The 24378-nt window shown below is 41.2% G+C and overlaps 1 protein-coding gene across 1 annotated transcript; it reads right to left on the bottom strand.

The window, feature by feature from the left end:
- Exoc1l (exocyst complex component 1 like) lies at positions 1-23467 on the bottom strand. The gene is made up of 3 exons (XM_052735914.1): positions 22903-23467; positions 10632-10762; positions 1-367 (listed from the first exon to the last, which is right to left on the bottom strand). Exons 1-3 carry the CDS (start codon positions 23021-23023, stop codon positions 101-103), a joined length of 519 nt encoding a protein of 172 aa, XP_052591874.1. The 5' UTR covers positions 23024-23467; the 3' UTR covers positions 1-100.
- Positions 23468-24378: the final 911 nt, after the last annotated feature.

Raw genomic sequence — 24378 nt, 5'->3', positions numbered from 1 at the left:
TATAAATAACAGCCATTGAAGAAGAGGCAAAACAAACTTTTGACTATCAGTATTCAATTGGAGAGCCATTTTCTTCAGATATTGATGAAGGACTACATCTTCAAAGTGGCAGGGGACACAGGGACAAGCACACAAGATTGAAAGCATAAAAGCATATTCTCATGAGGACCAGGCAGTCCTTGTTGTTGGAGGACCAAATGGAGTCATCGTTAATGTAAGTTGAATCAAAGTTCACGAGGTGTAAGTCCTTCTTAAGATACACATGGTTCAGCCTGTTCACTGTTCGAGCGAAGGAGTACTTAGAGGCACAGCTGTAGGCCTCCAAGCTGTACACTTTCTTGAAGTGCAGGTCAAAAAACGGATTGTCCTAGAAGAGAAAGAAGAGAGAGAGAGAGAGAGAGAGAGAGAGAGAGAGAGAGAGAGAGAGAGAGAGACCTGGTTTACTTTCTATTCAAAGTCGTTTTCAGGATTCCCATGGTCTGCTGGCTGTGCCTATTGATTGTAAAGTATTAGTATCAGATATATTTCTAAAATCTACAGATCAGCTTTCCAAAGCTAGGAGAGCCAAATGGAATCACTTCTTGAAAGTCAACAGCACAATCTTTGCTTTATCCCAGCCCTCAACTCTAGCAGGCATTCCCTGGAATCCCACAGGCCACTCTGGCCAGAGAAGCAGGCAGGCTAGCTGCAGATCTTCACCTTTCCTTCCATTCTTCTGAACCCAATCTACCTGACTCATCCCCAGCTCTTCAGCAGACCACCTGCTGCACCCTCCCTCCCCTCCTCCCCTCTCTAGTGGACCACACAATCTTCCATTCTAACCATTCCCCACACGCATTAATTCACCCCAGCCCCCAACTCCAGCAGGCATTCCCTGGGAACCTGCAGGCCACTCTGGCCAGGGAAGCAGGTAGCTAAGTACAGATCTCCACCACTCTCCTCTCTCCTCCAAATCCAATTTCCCAGTCTCATACCATCTTTGCAGAAGACCACCTGCTTTGGCCTCCCCCACTTTTCCACCCCCATCTCTAGAAGGTCACCCAGACCTTCCCCTCCAATCCTCTTCCTCACTCCCCTGTTATCCCAGCCCACAACGCCAGCAGGCTTTCTCTGGGAACCTGCCAGCCAAGTCTGCCAGAGGAGCAAGTAGGCCAGCAAAGACAGTAGGCAAGCTTCAAATATTCACTTTCCCTTCTCTCCTCCATATCCACTCTTCTAGTCTCCTCTCCAGCTCTGTGACAAACTGGCTGTAGTGGCCTCTCTTCACTCTCGGCCTCCATTCCCAGGGGACTAAGCAGAACCTGGGGGAACAGTGTGGATGACCATCCCAGAGACATGAAGGCAGTTCGGTTCAACCCGATTCGGTAGCCAGTGTTGGTTCAAACATTGAGAGTGACATCGAGTAGTTTATTTTAGGCATATTTAAACACAGCACTATTTGGTAAAAACTTTCGAGTGATAATTAACTCCACCCCACTTTGATGTACATCAAAGCTTGAGATGTGATTACATTGAAACTGTAAAGTATAAGTGATATCTTTCATAAAGACAGGTCCTACAGACTGACTGAGAAACCGAGCTCAAGGTAAGGGTCTGGGGGATGATCTGGTGTGGTCTTGGGCCACACAGCGCAAAAGTCATCAGACTTTTAACCAGGTAGAAAACAGGTCATACATTTCTCCCTTTGAAGAGAGAAGCCTGCATGTTTAATATTCTTGGTTCCCCTAGTGCTTATCTGTGAGAATAAGGACCTACATGCTTCCTACAGAACAACTTGCTTTCCTCCCTCCTGTGGACACCCCTCAACCCTCTCTAGTCCATCCCCTTTCCTAAGTGTCAACTCCCAATACCTAGGAACACATTTACCTGGAAACCCCAATGACCACACCTATCAGATCCCAGAATAACTTCCTACCAGGCAACACACAGCCACCACACTCCACTGAGAACCAGAGAGGGCAACAGAAACCAAGGAACAAAGCACCCACCCAACAAAGACAATTCCAGATTCCAGCAACTAGAATTACAATCTCCCCAAACTCAGATGCCTAGATGCCAGCATAAAAACACAATAGATAATAGCCAGGACAATATGTCTCCATTGGAGCCCAGCAACCCTACCACAGTAGGCCCAAAGTACTGCAACAGAGCTGAAGCATGAGAAAATTACCCAAAACTAGCCTTTATAGACATGATAGAAGTCCTTAAAGAGAAAATTAATAAATTCCTTAATGAAATCTATGAACACACAAATAGTGGAAGGAAATGAACAAAAACGATTCCAGACCCGGAAGTAAAACTAGAATCAATAAAGAAAACCCAAACTGAGAGAAATCTGGAACTGAAACCTAAGAACCCAAACAGGAACCTCAGAGGCAAGCCTCATCAGTGTAAGAATATAAGAGATGGGCAAGCCGGGCGGTGGTGGCACACGCCTTTAATCCCAGCACTCGGGAGGCAGAGCCAGGCGGATCTCTGTGAGTTCGAGGCCAGCCTGGGCTACCAAGTGAGTTCCAGGAGAGGCGCAAAGCTACACAGAGAAACCCTGTCTCGAAAAACCAAAAAAAAAAAAAAAAAACAAAAAAAAAAGAGATGGGCAAGAGAATCTCAGGCTTTGAAGATATGATAGAAGTAGACACCCCAGTCAAATAAAATGTTAAATCTAAAAACCTCCTGACACAGAACATCCAGGAAACATCCAAGAAACACAGGTCAAAGGCACAAAAAATATTTTAAAAAAATCATAGATGAAATTTCCCTAACCTAAAGAAGGAGATGCCTATCAAGGTACAAGAAGCATACAGAACACCAAACAGACTAGGCCAGAAAAGAAATTCCCCTCAGCACGTAATAATCAAAACACTAAACATATAAAGCAAATAGACTATTAAATGCTGCAAGGAAAAAAGACCAAGTAACATATAAATGTAAACCTATTAGAATTACACTTGACTCCTCAATAGAGGACTTGGACAGATGTTCTACAGACTCTAAGAAATCACAGGTGCCAGCCCAGACTACTATACCCAGCAAATCTGTCAATCACAGTAGATGGAGAAAATAAGACATTCCAGGATAAAACCAAATTTAAGCAATATCTACAAATCTGTCCTTATAGAAGGTGCTAGAAGGAAAACTCTAAACTAAAGTAGTTAACTATACCCAAGAAAACACAAGGAATAAATAATCCCAGACAAGAAAATAAAAAGAGGAGAAACACACACTTACACCCCAAAACTGAAATAATAGGAATCAACAAGCACTGCTCCTTGATATCTCTCAATATTAATGGTCTCAATTTTCCAATAAAAAGACACAGATTAATAGAATGGATGAAAAAATAGGATCTCTCCTGCTGCTGCATCTAAGAAACACATTTTTAACAGCAAGGAGAGACCCCACCTCAGGGTAAAAGGATGGAAAAAGATATCCCAAACAAATGAACCTAAGAAGCAAGCTGGTGTCACCATTTTAATATCTGACAAAATACACTTCAAACCAAAACTAATCAGAAGAGATAGGAAAGGACACTACATACTCATCAAAGGAAAAATCCATTAAGAGGGCACTGGAATCCTTAACGTCTATGCCTCAAACACAAGGGCACCCAAGTTCATAAAAGAAACACAATGGCAGCTTAAATCACGTACTGATAGTGGAAAACTTCAATACCCTACTCTTGCCAATAGACAGATCATCTAGACAAAAACTAAACAGAAAAATGCTGGAGCTAACACACCCATTTACATCTTATTTTTTATAAAGAAGTCAGAAATACACATCAGAAAAAAAGACAGCACCTTCAGTAAATTGTGCTGGTCAAACTGGATGGCTACATGTAGAAGACTCCAAATAGACCTATACTTACTACCTTGCACAAAACTCAACTCCAAATGGATCAAAGACCTCAACATTGAACTTGATAAAAAAGAAAGTGGGGAATAGCCTTGAACTTATTGGCACAGGAGACAACTTTCTGAACACAACACCATTAGCACAGGTACTAAGATCAACAATTAATTAACGGGGCCTCATGAAACCAAGAAGCTTCTACAAGTCAAAAGACCCTGTCAGTTAGACAAAGTGACAGCCTATAGAATGGGAAAAGATTTTTACTGACTCCTCTATTAGATAGAGGGTTAATATCTAAAATATATAAAGAATTAAAAATACTAGATATGAAGAAAACAAACAACCCAAAACAAACAATTAAAAAATGTGGTACAGATCTAAACAAAGAATTCTAAAAAGAGGAAACTCAAAATGAGAAACACTCAAAGAAATGTTCAATATCCTTACTCACATGGGAAATGCAAATCAAAACTACTTTAAGATTTCATCTTACAGCTGTCAGAATGGCTAAGATCAATAAAACAAGTGACAGCTCATGCTGGCAAGAAAGTGGAGCAAGGGGAACATTCCTTCATTGCTGGTAGGGGTGCAAACTTGTACCACTCCTATGGAAACTGGTGTGGTGAATTCTCAGGGTGATGGGCATGGACGTACCCCAATATCCAGCAATACCACTCTTGGATGTTCACCCAAATGACATTTTGTCCTACCACAGACACACTTGCTCAACTATGTTCATTGCTGCTCTATTGATATTCAGAAACTAGAAACAACCTAGATGTCCCTCAGCAGAAGAATGAATAAAGAAAATTATGTACATTTACATAATGGAGTATTACTCAGTCATTAAAAACTTAAATCATAAAATTTGCAGGGATATGGATGGAACTAGAAAAAAAATGAATCCTGAGTGAGTTAATGCAGACCCAGAATGACAAAAAATGGTATATATTCACTTAGATGTGGATGCTAGCTGTTAAGCCAATGATACTCAAGCTACAATCTGTAGAACCACAGAGGCTGGGTAATGAGTAAGAGACTGGGGGGTTGAAGGGAGACTGATAGATCTCCACAGGAAAAGGAAATAGAATAGATAGTTATGGACGGGGTGGGGCAGAGACTGGAATGAGAGGATCTAGTGGAGACAGAGAGGGAAGAGGGGACGAGGGAGGGAATACAAGGAGAGATAGCTAAAATTAAGGGTCATTTGGGGGGGTCACATGGAAACCCACTACAGTAGAAGCTTCCTAAAATATATACATATATGAAGGTGATCTAAACAAAGTCACCAAATAATGGGGAGATGGAACTGCAACTGGCCATCTCTTGTCACCAAATGAAGCTTCTAGTTCAATGATTGGATTACATATAATTGAGTTGTTGGCCAAAGAGGTCCCATAGAAATCCTCAAACAACCGGGCTATCACCAAGACTAGGTATAGGTTGCTTTCCACAAACTGATTTCATGGCCCCAATTGCTGAAGACAATGCTTACACAACTCATTGAACGTAGAGAAGAGGGGAGTCTACATAGAGCCTTTGCCGCTACCTTCTAGGGTCTTTGTTACAGGAAGATACTCTGCGTGCTACCAGAGGAGACATGTTAACACCTACCCAGCCACACCCTTTGACCTACAATGATGTCCTGCCTGCAAGATATGCTAGTACAAGGGTGGCACAAAGTCTGTGGGCGTCATCAACCAATATCTGATTTGACCTAAGTCTCCCTCCACAAGATGGAACCCATACCAGACACTGACATTGTGATCAAGAACCTGAGAGTAGATAGCCAAGGGTAAAACCAAATACTACTGTAAACAAACAAACAAACAACCCCCCCCCCAAAACAAAAAACCCCAAACCTAGTAATAAAATTACTTCTAATGACATCCTGCTATATCGTAGATCAGTGCCTTGTTCAGCTCTAAACGGGATGTCTCCATTAAATCTTTCCTCCCAGGGCTCAGGGAACCCTGAGGAAGAGGAGGTGGAAGAAGTGTGAGAACCAGAGAGGATGGAGGACACCAAGAAAACAAAGCCCTCTAAATCAACATGATAGGAGCACACATGAACTCACAGAGACTCACAGAGGCAGCATGCACAGATCCTGTATGGGTCCGTACCAGTTGGGATCCTAGGAGAATCCCCAATTGATAACCACTTGCAAATGAAAATTGGCTTCCCCAAGGGAGTCTCACTGGGGAATCAAACTGCTCTTAAGGGTAGGCTGCATGCCCAGCGGTAGACAGCCAAGAGAAAATGAACTCCAGGCATCTGTGGAGGTTCCCTGTCTCACATTGTGTCAGGGCTCTACCTTAAAAAAAAAAAAAACTTATTATTTTTATCTATATTTTGTCTTTTTACCTTTTAGATTCTTTGAGTATATATTATGGCTTCCAGTTTAGTGTTTTTATGGGATTCCTGAGTGTGCGAACGAGTGAATCAATCTCTGTTTCTTGTGCCTTCTCTTGGGCTCTTTTCCTTCTGTTTGTTTTGCCAATTTTGATGTGTTAGTTTTTGTTTTATTATTATCCCGTAGAAGCCTGCTTGTTTTCTAGTGAGAGAAAGAAAGGGGGTGAATCTAGATAAGGGGGAGGAGCTGGGAGGAGTAGAGGGAGGGGAAACCATAATCAGGATGTATTATATGAGGAAAAAAAGTCTATTTTCAATGAAAGGAAAAGAAAAAGCAAACAGGAGCAAAGAATGTTTGGAACATCCACGTCTTTTCAGTTGTATAAATAAAATGTCATATAATGTGTAGTTATCACGTCTTTCCAGTACATTTTAGAGGATGTGTAAGGATGGAAGAAGAGAACAAATCCTCTTGTAGACTTCTGGAGGGAGCCATAGGTTTCTCCCTGTGTGGATTTAGAAATCGGTCCCTTCTGTTTGAGCAGTCCCTGACAGTGGGATCAGGATCCATCCCTGGTTCATGAGATGGCTTTCTGGATCCCATTACCTGTGGTGGGAAGCCTTGCTCACCCTTGATGAAGAAGGGAGGGTCTGGGTCCTGCCTCAACTGAATGTACCAGGCTTAGCTGTCCGCCCCCATGGGAGAACTTACTCTGTTGGAAGAGGGGATAAGGGGTAGATTGGGGGGTGGGGAGCAAGAGGAGGGATGAGAAGGGGATCTGTGGTTGGTATGTAAAATAAATAAAAATAAATAAATCGGTCCTTCACACTACTTTGGAAGCAAATGGGGACACACTGGATGACTAACCACCCTTTGACACTGTGCTGTTTACCAACTTGATAACTTTGAAGTTAACAATGTGGAATAAGCTTTGGCAAATAGTGAGAGCCATGAAGTCGTTTGACAGATATGGACAAAAAAATTCAATACTGACATAGCTCTTGTTGTTTCTAGTGATTTTTTTTGTTATGTGTTAAAATCATGACAATCCTTGCTGCTATCAATAGGAAAGGCAATGCTTTGTAGTAGTGTCCAAAACACATTTCCATTCACAAAATACATTTTCTGCCCTGCTCCTAACTAGCCTGGAGGGCAGAGTTCACATTATTTGTTTTGCGTTCCTAGTATTTATCTATTGCAACTAATAAGCTCTCAACAGATGTGTGCTGGGCTGATGTGAGTGCATCTATGAAAGGAGGAATGGAGTTAAGCATTGCCCTAAATAACAAAGAAACTGGCAAGGTCCAAACCACACAAGAATACTTTAAGTTCCTGTTAACAACTATGTGCAAATTATTTATCTGATTTAACAGCCCTCCCCTTTAGAACAGTGGTTCTTAACCTTCCTAATACTATAACCCTTAATACAGTTCCTCATGCTGTGGTGACCCTCAACCATAAAATGATCTTCATTGCTACTTCATAACTGTAATTTTGCTATTGTTATGAATCATAATGTAAATATCTATGTTTTCTGATGGTCTTAGGCGACTCCTGTGAGGGAGTCTTTACTAAAGGGGTCTTTACCCACATGTTGAGAACCACTGCTTTAGACCATCATTTTAGATGGAGTTGCTGTGACATGTTTGTGAGATCAGTTATATAAGCTGCTAGTATACAGCTTAATAAATGGATGGTCCCTTTTTCATATCTGCCAAGCCCTTGATACTTACATTAAAATACTCCCTTAGTTTATACAATCAATATTTAAAAGACAAAACAAAACCAAGCTCTAGACTAGAGGCCAGAGAGGTGGTTCATTGGATAAGTGCTTGCTGTCCAAGCATGAGTATCTGAGTTCAAATCCGCAACACTCATGTAAGAAGCTAGGCATGGTGGCATGCACTGGTAACACTCGTGCCAGGGAGGAGAAAGCAAGCAGAGACAGGAGGATTCCAAAGGCTCAATAACCAGAGATTGTTGGTACTAACTATACTGTCCAGTCTAGACAAAAACAGCAAGTCTCAGGTTTGTTGAGGGACCTTGCCTCAAAGAAAAGCAGGGAACAGCCTGCGTACACAGTGGTGGCGTACACCTTTAATCCCAGCACTTGGGAGGCAGAAACAGGCAGATCTCTGAGTTCAAGGCCAGCCTGGTCTACAGAATGACTTCCAGGATATAGAGAAACCCTGTCTCAAAAAAAACACACACAAAAAAAATGGAGGGGCAATTGAGGAAGATATCTGAAAGTGACTGCCAGCCTCACGTACACATGGGCAAGAACACTTACACACATACCTGTATACATGCACCCTTCTACACTCACACCAGTGCTTTACAAAAGTAATATACAGGCTGACCATAGCAGCACATGTCTACACTCTTAGCACTTGGGGGGGGGGGGCAGTAGGAGATGCATAATGAGTCCCGGGACAGCTTGAGCTACATAGTAAGAGTCTATTTACAGAACAAAATGAATGACGAACAGCGGTGCAATGATTTCAAAGGCAGCGCTCTGCGAGTCACACCTAACAACTGTTGTGGTAGTTGAAGGACGATTACAGAGAATCTCAGCCAAAGGAAATCACACTGGTTGTGCCTCTAGGTTGTTTTCTCTCCCAGTTCCTGCCCCTCATCATGTGGGGGAAATCTTTCATGTCTTTGAAATACTTAGAAAAGAGTGATACTTTCCTTTAGCCTAATAATTGAAGGCTGAGCTAGCGTCTGTTCCTCCTTCTCTCCTTCTTCCCCACTCTCCTCTTTTTCTCTACTAAAATTCTACAGTTAATAAGGTAATTCATGGATTTGTAGTAATCTTTTGTATAAAATTGGAGTAATAGTTTTCGAAGAAGTGACATTTAGGTGACCCATGTAGTTACTGGCAGAGCCAGGACAAGAACCGAGACCTCAGTCAGCCCAACCCACCTTTGGTACAGTAGCCTATCTCTTGTTACACTAGTCAGTCTCCAAATCCAAAATTATTTTTGTTTCTGCTTTACAAATTGAATTTAATTGCAGTCCTTTCCATTTTAAAAGTGACAACTGGCTTGAAATTGCTCTATTTACCATTGTATCGCTGCCAGTGATACAAATCACCACTGTATCATTGCTATTGATAAAAATCACAATAAGTATTTACTCCTGAGGATTCAACCCCAAGAGAAAGGTAGAAATTACCAGAGGAGCCAGGAAGAGAAGTCTTTAGCAGAATGACTATTTGGATAAAACAGTGTTTCTCCTAGCAATTTAGTATGGCAGGTAGATCCTTAAGTAATGAGAGAAGCAGAAAGGGTGAGCTTTCCATTTTTACCTGGTTCACTCTCAACGACCATGATCTTCAAATTGAAAAGGAGATCATCAACAATTTTGCAATGGAATTAGAGGCCAAGAAAAATAGGGAAGAAATAGAACACAGTTAAATGCTTCAGACGGAAGAAGGCTTCATGTATATGTTCCCAGACACCAGCCAAACTCAGCAGACATAACTCTGACATAAGTAATATTTGAGAACGAGGCAGTGCAGACAAATGGGCTAAAACTGAATGTGGATGGCTAATTTCTGAACCACGGATTGATAAACCTGCTGTAGATTTCTCATTAAGAGTCAATGCAATATAAAAATTTGGTAAGTGCCAAAAAGTATAATGAGGAAAATAGCTCAAAATTTGTACCACTATCACTTAGGGAATTATTATTAAAGTTGTTTGCATATGTATACTTATGTGTAAAATCTAAGGTTTAACATTTTGTATTGTGTACAAACTAATCTAATTGTAGACATGCCATAATATGCTTAATCAGTTTCTAAGTCCTCAACATTTAGGTAAAAACATATTTTCAGAAAATTTGAGTACTTAGGACACAAAACAATGACATATCCCAATTCTCTGACCAAGAGTCTTGTCAGTTTTAAATATACTCAGTTTTAAAAGTGATATTTCTAGGTGACCTAAAAGCTAATAACAGAATGCATAATGGTTCAGAAAATGACAAAGTTCAGACACTTTGACTAGAACAGTCAATGAGTCAATGGCAACATCAAATGTTTATGGCCTAGAGAAGGACTGAATTCCCAAAACTTAACCAGAAAAATCTGGGTTTGAGAGGGTGGCCTTGGAAATGTCATCTGTTGGAAAAAGTTGCATTTAAAGTTGTAGGACTGACTGGTAGATTGTGTTTAAACTGTCAAGAAGAGCTTAGGAAAGATGCTTTTAGATTTAATAGACAAAATTCAGATTCCAACTCATAAAAGCAAATCATAAAAGTCAGTGTAGATCATCTCGGGAAATTAATCCATACCACTTAAGAACAATATAATGTCATCTTAACACTTCGGACATGCCAAGAATCTATAAAGCAGGACATCGAACGGAACGATCTCCAGTGTATCGATCCTGTGCTACCTTTATAGAATGCTAACACTTACTGTATCTGCTTCTTTTCCATCAATCATCTGAAGATCATTCAAAGACCACTTTTTTGTTACTTCGTACTTTTCATCTAGGCCTACTCTGTAGTGCTTCACCATGATGATTTTTACTTCATCAGTTTTGGTCACTGTAGGGCAGAAAAAAGACTTCGTTTATACAAACTCTTACTTTACATATTCTCCAAGTCACATTGCAGTATTTATTTATCTCCTTTTTATTTAATGACCTTGTACCCAAATTATAAGTACACTCCTAATATAAGTCCCAGTGTAATCTGGACTTTTGCCAACATGCTTCCAAATTTGCTCAAGACATTAACTTTATTTTGTGACAGTTGTCCGTCAGAACACTGAGCAGTGCACTTTGAACTCTGGGCTTTGTGGTGAGGCAGAAAATAAAAGGCTGAGCATGAGCAGACAGTTGAGGACAAAATGTTCACTAGAACAAGTCAGAATCTTAGTTGATGAGCATATGAGAAAATAAGGTACAAATAGCAAACAGCTCTGTTCGTACAGCAATTCAGTATTGAAGAGCGACACTTCTTCTAAATCTGCTATGAAAAGTTGAATGCAGACGTGCCTGTGACACATCTTCCAGTGACTTGTTTGATAACGTTTGAGATTGTCACCCATGTCTCTCCAACTCTAGTGTTCAAAATGTGCCACCAGCACAGACGGTGTTATTATTCTACATTGAGAGGCATGGGGGAAATCCTTCCATACTTAATGTGAACAAAACGAGAACAATAATTTCCTGGCCCTGAAATCATTTGTCTCTGGTCTCTTTGGAATACTGAGTTGTTCTATTAAAATTATCAATGATTCAAAAATTACTCAGTATTTAGCAAGTGTTTGCTATTGGCTGCATAGATTATAAGTGGCACAGGGAGAGAAGGAAGAAACCTGGTTTCTGCTCTGATGCTCAGGATTTCAGTAGGAGGACAGGACTATCCACGGGTCATATCTACTAGGTTATTGTAAGGAGGTGGCGGAGGCGATAAGATGCCTGGAGTTTTCTTTGCAGATGGTTAATGTCACCTGGCAGATTGTAAGCTGATTGTGTCTTCTTGAGTGAGACTGGAATTTGTTTTGGGAAAAGATTCCTTGGGTTCTGGGAGGTTTCCTTTGGCAGGCTCCTGTGATTTGAGTGTGTCCCCCAAGTTCTTGTGCTGGAAACTTCATCTGCATTGCGACGATGTTGAGAGGCCAGGCCTTTAAGAGATTAGGTCATGAGGTCAGAGCCCTCATGAGTGGATCAATGGTGCTATTGCGGGGGTGGGGTAGCTTTTGTGCGAGTATGTTCCTAATGAAAGGATGCTCGGTCTAACATCGGCCTCTCTTTTCTCCTCTCTTGTTCTCACTCCCACACTCTTTCTCTGACTTCCACTACAGATGATGCAACAAGGCTCTCACCAGATGTGAGCTCCTCAACCTTGGAATACTCATCTCCCCCTAGAACTCTGAGAAATAAATCTGTTCTTTATAAATTACTAAGTCACCAGTAGTTTGTTATAGTAGCACAAAACACACTAAGACATGTGACCTTCTAGCCATGTAGCTATAAAGCAATACATTACAATATACTCGTCGTCATAGCTGAGTGACATGAGCAGGCCATCTGGTGGGGAATTAGAGGATCATCATGTGGGCACTCCTAGGAGAGGACAGTATGAGGAAGCTGACAGCGGAAGTTGAATTTTACCAGGTAAAGGGAAGAGAGTAAACTATGTAGAGTGGTTGGTATTAACACACGATGGACAATAAGATTAGCTAGGTTTGGAAAGCTGTTAAAATGTGTTGCATGACTTTAGACTTCAAAAGAAGCAGGAACCACTCTGGAGCTGTGATGTTTAGCATTCATCCTCTGGAGAATCCAAATCTGGGGAATCCAGAAGTGACCGTGATGTCAGTTAACTGCCTCCTAGAGAAGGGAGTCTGAACCAGTTGATGAGTCCAACATGAGGGCATTGGATCAGGTGTTCCGTGCAAGCGCCTACAGTGACACCTAGCCAACAGTCCCCCTTCCCTTTGTGGGCCAGGATTTAATAACATGGTGTCCTGTGCAGGAATTTCTCTGACAGCACAATGCACAGGACTCATTAGAGAAGAAAGTGGAGCTGAAGGGCCTTGGGGGAGACAATGCTCTCAGGGGGCTCTGCTGTGCAGAGTCCTGGAGTCAAATCCTGACACCACTGCAGTGTGGTTTACCAGAGGTAATTCGTCTCCAGAGAATAAAGGTCACTCACCGGTGTTAGAAAGGGGACACGAGAGGAAAACAGACTCACACGGAAAAGCTGAAGTACACAAATGACTCAGGAGAGTGGCCAGTAGACACTCACGGTTGAAGGGTTTTATTTAGTTTGCTAAAGGCTAGCAGTAGGCTCAGAATGGTGTGTGGGTGGTAAACAGAAGTTTAAGAGGAGGCTTTGATGACACTGGATTAGGATGCTACACCGTGGAAAGCAAACCATGGTAGTGAGTCCAAATGGAAAGGGATGGGATGTGGGCCAGACGGTGGGATGCACTAGATGTACACGTGCAGTGTCTGCAAGTTACCTCAGGAGGGATTGAGATGGAAGTTTCCCAGTCTTGGAGTGAGTTTTGACTTGTGTCTGCGGAATGGTTTTCCAGGGGAGACTCAAGGGAACATTTTCAGAGGAAAGAAGTGAGAGAGTGGAGAGAAAAGATGATCGCTAAGAGGCTGGAGGAGAGAGGAAGAGACAGACCCAATGGCATGACGCCACAGAAGTCAGATAATGAGAATAGCTCAGAGTTTGAGGCTAATCCTGTGAATTCCCTGAGGTGAGACAGAGGGCCATGGGTCTGAATCTGAACCGGAGGAAGATTGTTGACTCCTGTCCTGAAGGCTGTTTCTTTATGGTGACTGGAGAAGGTGGCTTGCAGAAGACGCCATGCACTAACACGGATTGCATGTACACTGTGTGCTGGCCCCTGGGCCAGGTAGGATTCTAGCTAGTAGGAAGAGAGGCTAAAGGGTATGATGCAAACCACACATTCTAGGAATTTTGAAGAGAAGGGATGACATATTTGGGGACAGAGGAGGTGACTGAGGCGCATGTCTGGAGAAGACATCAATTACAGGTCTTAACTTGGGGCCAATGACGCTGAGACTCTGGGATCTTCTTGACATTGTGAGAAGTTGGCCTGTTTCTGCACAGCTATATTTCTCTAGCCCCAAAGGAGACCCATGCACATGGGCCTAGATGTTAGCCTAGGAAGATGGAAAGAGAAGAGGACAAGGAGTGTGCTGGTGGGCCGAAGAGGAGGCGCTGAAGGTGTAACAGCTTCCACCAGGAGGCAGTTGTGTCTATCTAGTTAGAAGGTCCACCATCAGGACTGTTACTGCCCCAGCCTGCTGTCTCACCAGCCTTCGAGGGGCGGAGAGACAACAGGGGTAAAGAGATTTGGAGAGGTAATTGGGCATCGTACAAAAGTATGATTTTCAGGGAGCAAATCCCACGGCATAGTCTACGAGTTATGAAAGCCTGCTGATCGACTGTGGAAATCACTCATCCACTTCATTAAGCCGATAAATATTTAAATGTCCCTTGTGAATCAAGCACAGTGCTAGGAATTGAAAAAAATAATGAATTCCCATAAGGCACCCTTCCTGCTCTCACTGCGCCTGCAGAGAAAGGAGGCTTCCGAGGAAAATATGCGAAGAGTGCTGCGAACACTGCAGTGAAGGAGGCTCTGTGGGACCAGGGCGTAGAAGAGGGGCGTGGCCAGCACAATGGAGGAGGGGCACGGCCGGCCGCCCCGACTATCTGAGTGCGGGAGGAAAGGCTCAGAGAGGGGGGAATCTGAGTTGTCACAGGCAACAGAACTTACTGGAACGAAGAAAGGGATAAAGGCAATTTTAGCAATGCACGGGTGCAAAGGCCCCGAACACCCGGCACTTCTGAGTCTTGGCAAGTCTTTGGCCTTGTTGGCATGAAGCAAGAAGAAGGTGGACAGGCAGTAGGAAGAAGGTGAAGGAGGAGCTAGTTCCTGAAAGGCCTGGAATAGGTTCAGACATTATTCTGAAAACTCTGTACACATGGGGGTGTCACTGAAAAGCTTTAAATAGATGGAGAGGCCACGATTTAAATTTTAGAACATTTTCTTTTTTAATCAAGTGAAGATATTCATTCTTTAGACTTATTCAGAGTTCACACACACACACACACACACACACACACACACACACACACACACACCCTTGGGTATCAGTCCTGCTCAGCCTCCCTTTTTGAGACAAGGTTTCTCACTGGCCGTTCTCACTGAGTGGGTGAGGCTGCCTGGCCAGGAGCCCCGGGAATCTGCCTGCCTCCACCTTCTTAGTGCTGAGATAGCAAACATAATTTGTATTAATCACATATACAATAAATGCAGTTAGGTAATGTATTAATTAAATATATTTACCTCATGATATCATCTTACATTCTGCATATTTATTTTATGTTTTTTGGTTTTCTGAGACAGGGTTTCTCTGTGTAGCTTTGGAGCTTTTCCTGGAACTCACTCTGAAGCCCAGGCTGGCCTCGAACCCGCAGAGATCCACCTGCCTCTGCCTCCTGAGTGCTGGGATTAAAGGTGTGCGCCGCCGCCACCCGGCTATTATTTTATTTTTGTTAGTTTCATATACACGTACAATGTATGTTATTGTATTCATCCCCATCACCTGTCTTATCCCCCTTCCACTCCTACCGACTTTCTCTCCCTGACTAGTCCTCCCTCCTACTTTCTGTGTGTGTGTGTGTGTGTGTGTGTGTGTGTGTGTGTGTGTGTGTGTGTGTGTTGTACAGGTAGCCACAGCTGTGGCAGGCTCATGAATGCAACAGTCATGCAACATTCAGAAGACTGTATTTCATAGTATACCTCCTCATCCTCTGGCTCTTTGAATCTTTCCTCCTGTCCTTCCTGCTATCCCCTGACCCTTGAAAGAGGTGTACCCATGTCCTGTTTAGGACCGAGCACTCAACAGTCACTTATCCTCAGCACTTTTGAGCAGCTATGCAAACATTAAAACACTCTTTTGGGAAGTTCCATAAAGGATGGGTTGGAGACAGGGAAAGGAGAAAAGATGTTAAGAAGATAATCCCTACCAGTCATCAAATTTTCTTACAATCATGGTCATTAGCTTAATACCAGACTCAGAAAACATAAGGATGTGTCTGAAAGTTAAGCTTTTCCAAGACGATGTAGTGCAGAAGGAGAACAGCCTCCTTCTTTTGACAAAACAGCCTGCTTAGTGCTAAGAACTTTCCAATAGTTCTCTTTAGCCACGAGCCAAAGGAGTCTGCTGAGGCTGGAGTTGACCCAACCCCTAATTTCCACACTTGAGCTTTGCTGCCAGCTGGAATTAAGTGGCTGTCTCCACATTAATGCAGCTGGAAAATGGAAACTTGTCACATCGTCTTAAGAACCCAACTGCGTTTTACAAAGTGTAAATGTTAGAGTTGTTTTCTCTTAGAGGATCAGGTTTGTTATTATGGTTTGGGGATGATATCTATGGTTTAGGGATGATATCTATGGACCTGGTTTGAAACTATGGTTTAGGGGTGATATCTATGGTTTGGGGTGACATCTATGGACATGGTTTATAACTATGGTTTAGGGGTGATATCTATGGTTTGGGGCGATATCTACAGTTCTGGGGAACTGTAGAAATAGCCTGTTCTGGATTTAAGATTTTATTCTAATTTTTCCAGGTTTTATATTTCAGTACATATTTTCAGAGTTCCAATCTTTGTAATTATCACTATTTTAATTTTAAAGCAAGCTTTGTCATTAAGGTATTTTTCCGTCACCTTTAAAAGAGCTACCAGTATTTAGGAGGTTAATGGAAAGAGGACCAGTCATTGATTTAAAATAATTAGTCAGGATCGAGGAAACGTGAAACTCACAATTAAGCCTCCCAGAAATGCATTAAATAAATAGATGGTTCTTTTGTTTTATAATCTGATGTTATGTAATGGTTTTCATCATTTAAATTAAATAATGGAAGAAGTTATCATGAAATACTTTTAAAAGCCTCAGTGAAATGTCACACTCTATTGCTAATGCCTTGTGGTTGTTGAGATGGCTACGGCTGATTTCACCATATCATATTTTCAAATAATATTTTTCTAGAAATATCTTTATAAGATCCATTTCAGGCCACACTGTGAGCCTTTAGAATAGAAAAAATGATTGGCTTTAAGCAAGTTAGGGCTTATGTTATTGGTGAACTTATAGAAATACAAGACATGTGGAAGAGAAAGAAACTGATTTTGTAGAAACGGAAGTGTCAAAGAAACAAAATTAGCTATCCAGTGGGATTTACACAGGTTTGTTTAATCAGCTCCTTTCTAGAATATTCTCAGCATACCTACTGAAAGTCACATGGTATAAAAGTAAGCACGAATGGACCTGGCTTTCAATTCTCCGTTTGCCATCTACTGGTGGGTGATCTTGAGCAACCGTAATTTGACCTTATTGTCCCTAAGAAGTGACGAATGAGTGAACACATAGGAAGCTCTTGAAGTTTCTGCACTCACATGCTAAGAGGTGCAGTTATTCTTCTCGGTTTAGAAGTGTGGTGAAGTGGAAAGAAGTTGGGTTTAGAATTGGAATGATTATCTGTAACCTTAGGCTAATTACTTAACTTCTCATGATCATTGTTTCCTCATCTGTAAAACATCTCATCTGCATGAAGACGACAGGAAATAATTCACAGAAATGGCATTAAATGAGCTCATGCCTGACTCTGAGTAGGCATACCTCACAGCTCTCCCTTTCATCTAATCTACAAAGCTTCATCCTAATAATGAAAATGATTAAGCAGTTTTCCTTCTTCAAAACTTCAAAGTCTCTGTGCATGCTACAAACGGTGTGGCTTGGATTGGCAGATCATTTTGTGTATATCTATATATATACTTTATATCTCCAAGTGTTAAATTAACCACTGGGAAAATCTGTCTCAGGTAACTAATTGATGAGGATATAGTGTGTATTGTTGATTTTATTTATTTGTTTAGTGTGTGTTTTGGTACTTGTGTGTACACAGTTATAACTGTGTGCGTGCGTGCGTGCGTGCGTATGTATGTATGTATGTGTGTGTGTGTGTGTGAAAGAGAGGGGAAGAGAGGGAGGGAGGGAGGGAGGGAGGAAGAGAGAGAGAGAGAGAGAGAGAGAGAGAGAGAGAGAGAGAGAGAGAGAGAGAGATCTACTTTGGTAGACAACATTTCACATATCAGAATTTTGATTGTAACAGTTATGTGATAACTTTTGTGCTGTATGCAATTTTAGTAAGATATACACTTGTTTTATAAATCAACTCTGTATTAATCCCCCCTTTTAAACAATATAATGAAAGGGCATTCCAAGTATAATTTCTGCAAGTGTGCTCTCTTTGGGGCCACAAATTTCTATACTGTTGCAGAATCAAGTATGTCCATAGCTATATTACAGAGTGAAAACAAATACACATGCTGCCTGTGTTCTGTTCTGTGCTTAGGATGTGTACATGGCAGCTTAGATATATTATGGCCCAAGTCTCGTTATGTTGGCATGATAACAGTTTTATGTATATAAAAACTTTTCAAAATAGTATCCCATACTTTCATGCTCACAAATAATCATCAATTAGCAGAACTGTTCTCAATTTAGTGTTCAAAAGCTACTCAGTGAAATTGAAACTTTTAAACATTCTTTAGATTTGTTCTCTCTGTGAATAAGATCCTGGGAAGTCACAAATTTACCCAGGGGTTCTAAATGAAACCTTGAAAAGTACTTCCAAGCAGCTTCCTTTGCATATTATTTTATGTAATACTCATAAGTGATGTGACTGATTTGTTCTTTTCTTTGAATCATGAAGAAAAATGTTCTGGGTGTCATCAAAATCTAGTAAGTAGAAAAATACTCAGTCCTCATAACTCTGACAAGTATCACTTATTTTCAGATTAGTACTTAGGAGTGTCTATATTATACATTAGGATCAGCATCAGGGAGAACATTCAGGTGTTTTATTCTCTTGGAGGTTGGGTGACCTCACAATATTATACATTCTATACATCTAAGTAAACAACTGTAAAATGGGCCCAGTATAACATTTAGAAAAGGGACCGAGAAAGGGTAATATTAGGTTGCAAGGAAGGACACAATGCAGGCCAAAGACACCTGAGACATGAAGGAGGGTATGAAGCTAAATGTTTTTCTAGTTTCAACTCTGTCATTTTTTTTCTTTCTTTGTGACAGATAAGCTCATAAAAATGTAACTGTCAGTGAAAATGTAAAACCCTAAGGAAAGCTCCATGGCTTCAGAATGGCCACTCCTGCTGTACTGAAGTTCACGGAAATGAAGAGAGGTTCATAGAGACTGTGGCAGCAGGCAGAGGACCCACAGGGTTCGAGCTAGAAGGGGTCCCAGCATTGAGAGGGGAATCAGACAAGGGGTCCCACCACCAACCAAGAAGTTACCTGCAATTGATGCCTGCTGGCAAAAGGAAAATCCGTTTTCTCCAGTGGAGTCTCACTGGGTGTATCAACCACGGTCCAGGCAGGCCCAGGAGTAGTTGGCCAGCCCAAAATGAACTCAGTGGTATTTTTTGCGGACTCCCACCTCCAATTTTGTTGCTATTTTTTGTCTTATTGGTCTCTTGCCTATTTGTTTCAATTTTCTTTTTTGTTTCTTTTTTTTTTTTTGGTTGTGAGCCTAGCCTTTAACGGCTGAGCCATCTCTCCAGCCCTCTTATTTTTTTTTAAGGAGGGAGAGAAGGGAGGGGTGGGGAAAGGAGTGAGGGAGAGAATGTGAGGAAAGAGAATATAAAGCTGAGTGGTAGGGAGGTGGAGAGGATCTGGGAGGAGTTGGGGTAGGGGAAAACATGATCAAAATATGTTGTGTGGAAAAAAATTTCTTAATTGAAAAAGAAATATAAAAAAATGCGGAGTTGGGACTAGCCAAGTATTTGTTTGAGTGGGTGCCTTAATCTAGCTGCATGCTGTCTTCATTTGGGAGTTCATTACAATAAAGTGGTTTTTATTAAAGAAAATACCCATGATTGAAAAATGTTTTCCTAAAAATATAAGAACACTTAAAATAATCTATACATGAGTATATGCATAATTTAAAAGGTAACAGAGTATATCAAGTCTTTATAATATATTTTATTTTTACTATACATATGTATTTACATATATATTACAGCATATATATATATACACTATCCAGTGTATATGTTGACATTAAATATCTTTCTACATATTTTAAAACTTAAAGCTGCTTCTTTTAAGGCCATACTTTCACTTGCTTAAAAAATAAACTACCTTTAATAAAAATTCAGGAGGGAGAATAGTAGGGGAGCACCTGATAGGTGTTTACAATTTTTATTAATTCTTTGAGACTATCATGCAATGTATTTTGATCATATTTACTCCCTCCCAACCCTTCCAAGATTCACCCCTTACCTTACCTACCCACTCAACTTTGTGTCCTTCCACCCTTTTTTAAATGATTAATTAATCGTTAATTAAGGAGGCTAATTTGTGGTGCCCATACGCTCTTAGGTATGTGGCCATCCTCTGGAGCATGGTCAACCCACCAAGGGCCATACCCTTAAAGAGAGCTGACTCTCCCTCTTCCAGCAGCCATCATTTGCCAATAGCTCCCTAGCTAGAGAAGGGGTTCCTAGCCACCTCCCCACTCCATGGTGGGACTTTATGTAGCTCGAGATTTGCATAGGTCTTGGACAGTGTGCTCTCACAGCCACTATGATTCCATATGTGTAACTATCCTATTTTTATTTCTATTTTAGAGATGTCAGCAATAAGGTCATAAAAGATCATTATCTTATCTCCAGTTTCACGGCTGATAGGCAACAAATCAGGGCCAGACTTAACAATAAGATTTCATGTCAAGAATTTCCAGGTCTGTCCCACCACATCCTTTTACTTCCCATTCAGATTTGGCTAATGCTACAACACAGGCTATCAAACTCTTCTCATTACACACATGACTTTTTTCCCCTCACATCTGCAGGAAACAGAGCTCCTCCCTACACTGGAAGATACTGCTTTTAACTGCCAGGAACAGTGGTGTTTTATGGTGGGATAAACTAGTCCCAGGGAGAAATCACCATGCAGAGTCTGAGATGCAAAGGATGTAGGTCCCAGGGAATGCCCAATGTACTTTGCAGCTACCTACTGAGAGGGCCATTGAGTTTATGGTGTCTTATTTTGATATCAGCCATAGAATCATCAAGATTTAATAGAAAACAGTTCTTGTTTTGAGACCACTGCAAAGGTTGGACCCTACTCAGATAAGAAGGAAGTTCAACCATGGTTAAATATCTTAATTTCTTTAATCAGAAAAATGCATGATGGAATATGACTACTCTGGACCAATGGATCTCATAAATAGGAACCATTGGATTAAAGAGGATGAAGAGGCAATCATGTGACCTCTACTCCCTGAAGATTGACAGTGCTTCAAGTATGGAATCATCTGCTTCAACAAGTGTCCAGTGACTCGATTCATGTCAATAGATATTTTCCAGGTAAAGCATGGTCCCACTCTTCGGACTGTCAAGAATCATTCAAACTGCTGTTTGGTTGAAATGTTTTTGTAATGGTCATTTAAAATAAAGTGTTACATTTTGGGAAAGTGCTCCCAGGCTGATGGACATGAAGTCTAGCTATGAAAGTGAGAAACTAAGAAGGCTTAATGTGTCAACTTTATGTGGAATATCATGAAATCATGTCTTCCTCATCTAGAGAAGAGCTTGACTTCCTTAGCACACATCAGAGTCACTGAATATTTTCCAAATGCTTAACTGTAGGATATATATAAAACAAGTTTAGTTAATTATGTAATTATTGAAGGGACTCACTAAGATATGTTTGGTAAATTAGATTCATAACTTACCATGGCTATTTTATTTTTAAAACTTTTTATTTTAAAATACTGCCAATACTACCTAACGAGAAGCTACTTATATAAAGCAGGCATCATAACAGGTAAAAATTATTATATTTTTTATTAGAATGGGCATCCTCTTTAGCATAGTGGGTAAAAATACCTTTTGATTCGGGGATTGGGTGATGAGAATGCAATGTGGTCTGTTAAGTAATTTTAATATACCTTTTTACATAATTTATTTTATGAGCCAATTAAGTCTCTTACATTTGTTGACATGCCAAATCCCCATACTTCATATGTGTAGTATAATAAACTTAGGCATTAGATAAGTATTACCATGCTTATGGTTGGATAAATACTTCTATACTTATTAGAAATTATAACCTTTTAAAGAACTCTTAGAACTTTCCCCAAAGATGCTTGGCTTCCTCCTGGCATGTTTAGAATGCTCTTCTAAACCAGTTTTCAGGAGGACAGAGATAATGAGCTATATGAAAATGGGTGTTTGCCTTTCACAAGGAACATCTGCAGCCAACACTAGACTTTCTGATCTCTTTTCTCCTAATCCCCTGAAGGGAACCGAGAGGCTTGGGCCGGGAAAAGGGAGAGCTGCGTACCCAATTCAATAACGACACAAACATTTCTATTTAAATTCATAAAAGGTTTGGAAAATCATAATTAATGCAAAAGCCAGTTCACAGACAATTTTCTTGTACTTTAAAAACAGGAAGGAAATTCTTATTTTACTAAAAACTTTATACTTCAGATCTCTACATTAGGGCTTGTTCCCTCATCTGTAAAGTTCTATCTTCATAAACTAATTTCTACTATCAAAGTATTGGTAATATTTTTCTGTAAGAGAATGCTTTTAAAGAGAATTTCTTTCTTCAAAATTAACCACCAGAAAGTCTCAATAGGCCCTAGGAGGACAAGTCTAAGGTTTTGTATCTGTTCCAGACAGAAAGGCATTGGGAATGGCTGTATAACTTGGTTCTACGATGCATTTAATCATACTCAGAGTGCTATTGGATTTTTAAAAGTTGAGTCTTTTTCATACACCAAAATTGTATGCTATGAAGCAAATTAGATAAAAGATTGGAGGGAAAAAAAAACCGATCAAACCAAGAAAAGTACAGACCCAGTTTCTCTTCTGAATCATTAATGCCGTCTAATATATATAACGTTCACCTTAGCGCTTTTAAAAGTCTGTAGAATATACATTCCTTAACCTGGCTAATTAAACCGTCAAGAAGATCTACGCATTCCTGAGCCGGGTAGGAAGACAGACACAATTCCTCTATACTCCTTATTCATTCACCTTTGAGCTCTTTGCATTTTGAAATGATACCAGAAAGCAGCGCTACTGACCTGACACACAGAGGTAATACCTGTCCTGGACCGAGAACTCGATCTCAATAAACTCGCAGAGATTCTGCGCCAGCGGCTTGAACAGTTTTTTCTCCAAGTCTTCCTTCACCAGCGATGACATCTCGGGTTCCACCTGGCTCGTGTTTGGGATCAAGCTCACTCTATCCTCGCTGCTGCCGCTGCTTGCTGCCGCTTAGATGTCTCCTTTGGGTGTGCAAGCCTCTGGCTTCCCACTCTCTTTACCTTCTCACTCGGAGCAAAAGGCCAGGCTCCCGACACTGGGTGCCTGCTCAGTGGCAGCCCCACCTCAGCAGCCCAAATCCAGTGTTAACCCTCCTCTGGCATCTTCAGCATCCGGCCTGCTGCAAGCTGCTCTCTGGCAGTTCTCCTCTGGCTCGCTGATGGGGGAACATATTGATGAACACTGACAGATGGCCACAGATCTACTTGTGGAGTCTCCGGGTCGGCAGCCTTTCCCCTTTCACAGCAGCACTATGCAGAGAAAGACCACTATTTCAGCTTGAGGCCATTATATAAATCAGCTGTCTGGCGCTATTGATTGGGATCATCTTCCATTAAGAACTTCGCTTTCACTGCCCAGAAAAAAGGCATCCGTGTTTACTCCTAACACTTCCAACAGGTCTCCTCTCTCTTCCCTTTGCCCTCCTGCAATGTACTCAAGCCTTTGCGTCCAAGAGTTTGCACAAATTCCTAGGCCTGAATTATTTTTAAGATGGACATTTAGATGGGCCCACTTTAATTCTATTTATGCCTCCACTCAAATGAAAATATATCAGGCACCTGCTAAGGTGAAGCATTCATTACATTTGTTTCTCAGGAGGATGAATTTCTTCTTCTCAAGGAGCTTATGATCTAATAGAGCAGAGACACCAAATAAGTCTTTGAACCATGAAAGTTAGAACACTGCATAAAAGTGAAGGGAAATCGTGAGAGGACCAGTGTTTACATGAAGCGACAGTCACTGCCCTGTTGCTGTGAAGGGACACCATAACCAAGGGAACTTCAAAAAGAAGGCATTTAATTGGGAGCTTACTGTTTCAGGGGATGAGTTCATGACCATCAATGGTAGAGAGTGTTGCAGCAGGCAGGCATGGTACTGAGAGCTTACATCCTGATCCACAGGTAAGGGAGAGAGAGATAGAGATAGAGATAGAGATAGAGATAGAGATAGAGATAGAGATAGAGATAGAGATAGAGATAGAGATAGAGATAGAGATAGATAGAGATAGATACACAGAGACAGAGACAGATAGAGACAGGCAGAGACAGAGAGATTGGGTCTAATGTGAACTTTTGAACCATCAAAGCCCACCCCAGTGGCACACCTTCTCCAATAAGGCCACACCTCCTAATCCTTCCCGCACAGTTCTATCAACTAAGGATCAAGCATTCAAATATATGAGCCTATGGGGGCCATTCTCATTCAAACCACCTCAGCAGGAGTCTGAGGAAGTG

The sequence above is a fragment of the Peromyscus californicus genome, unplaced genomic scaffold (genome assembly GCF_007827085.1).
Source record: "Peromyscus californicus insignis strain IS unplaced genomic scaffold, ASM782708v3 Scaffold_13__1_contigs__length_99412109, whole genome shotgun sequence".
In the NCBI taxonomy this organism is placed as follows: domain Eukaryota; kingdom Metazoa; phylum Chordata; class Mammalia; order Rodentia; family Cricetidae; genus Peromyscus; species Peromyscus californicus.
Note: the sequence above shows the minus strand (reverse complement) of the source record. Positions and strands in the feature narration are given on the sequence as shown.

Excerpts from the sequence above, each read along its gene's own strand:
- Exoc1l (XM_052735914.1), bottom strand. The coding sequence starts at position 23,023 with ATGTCATCGCTGGTGAAGGAAGACTTGGAGAAAAAACTGTTCAAGCCG. Across the intron at positions 10,763-22,902 it reads GTATTACCTCTGTGTGTCAG|TGACCAAAACTGATGAAGTA; the intron begins GTCAGTAGCGCT and ends TCTGCCCTACAG. Across the intron at positions 368-10,631 it reads ATGGAAAAGAAGCAGATACA|GACAATCCGTTTTTTGACCT; the intron begins GTAAGTGTTAGC and ends TTTCTCTTCTAG.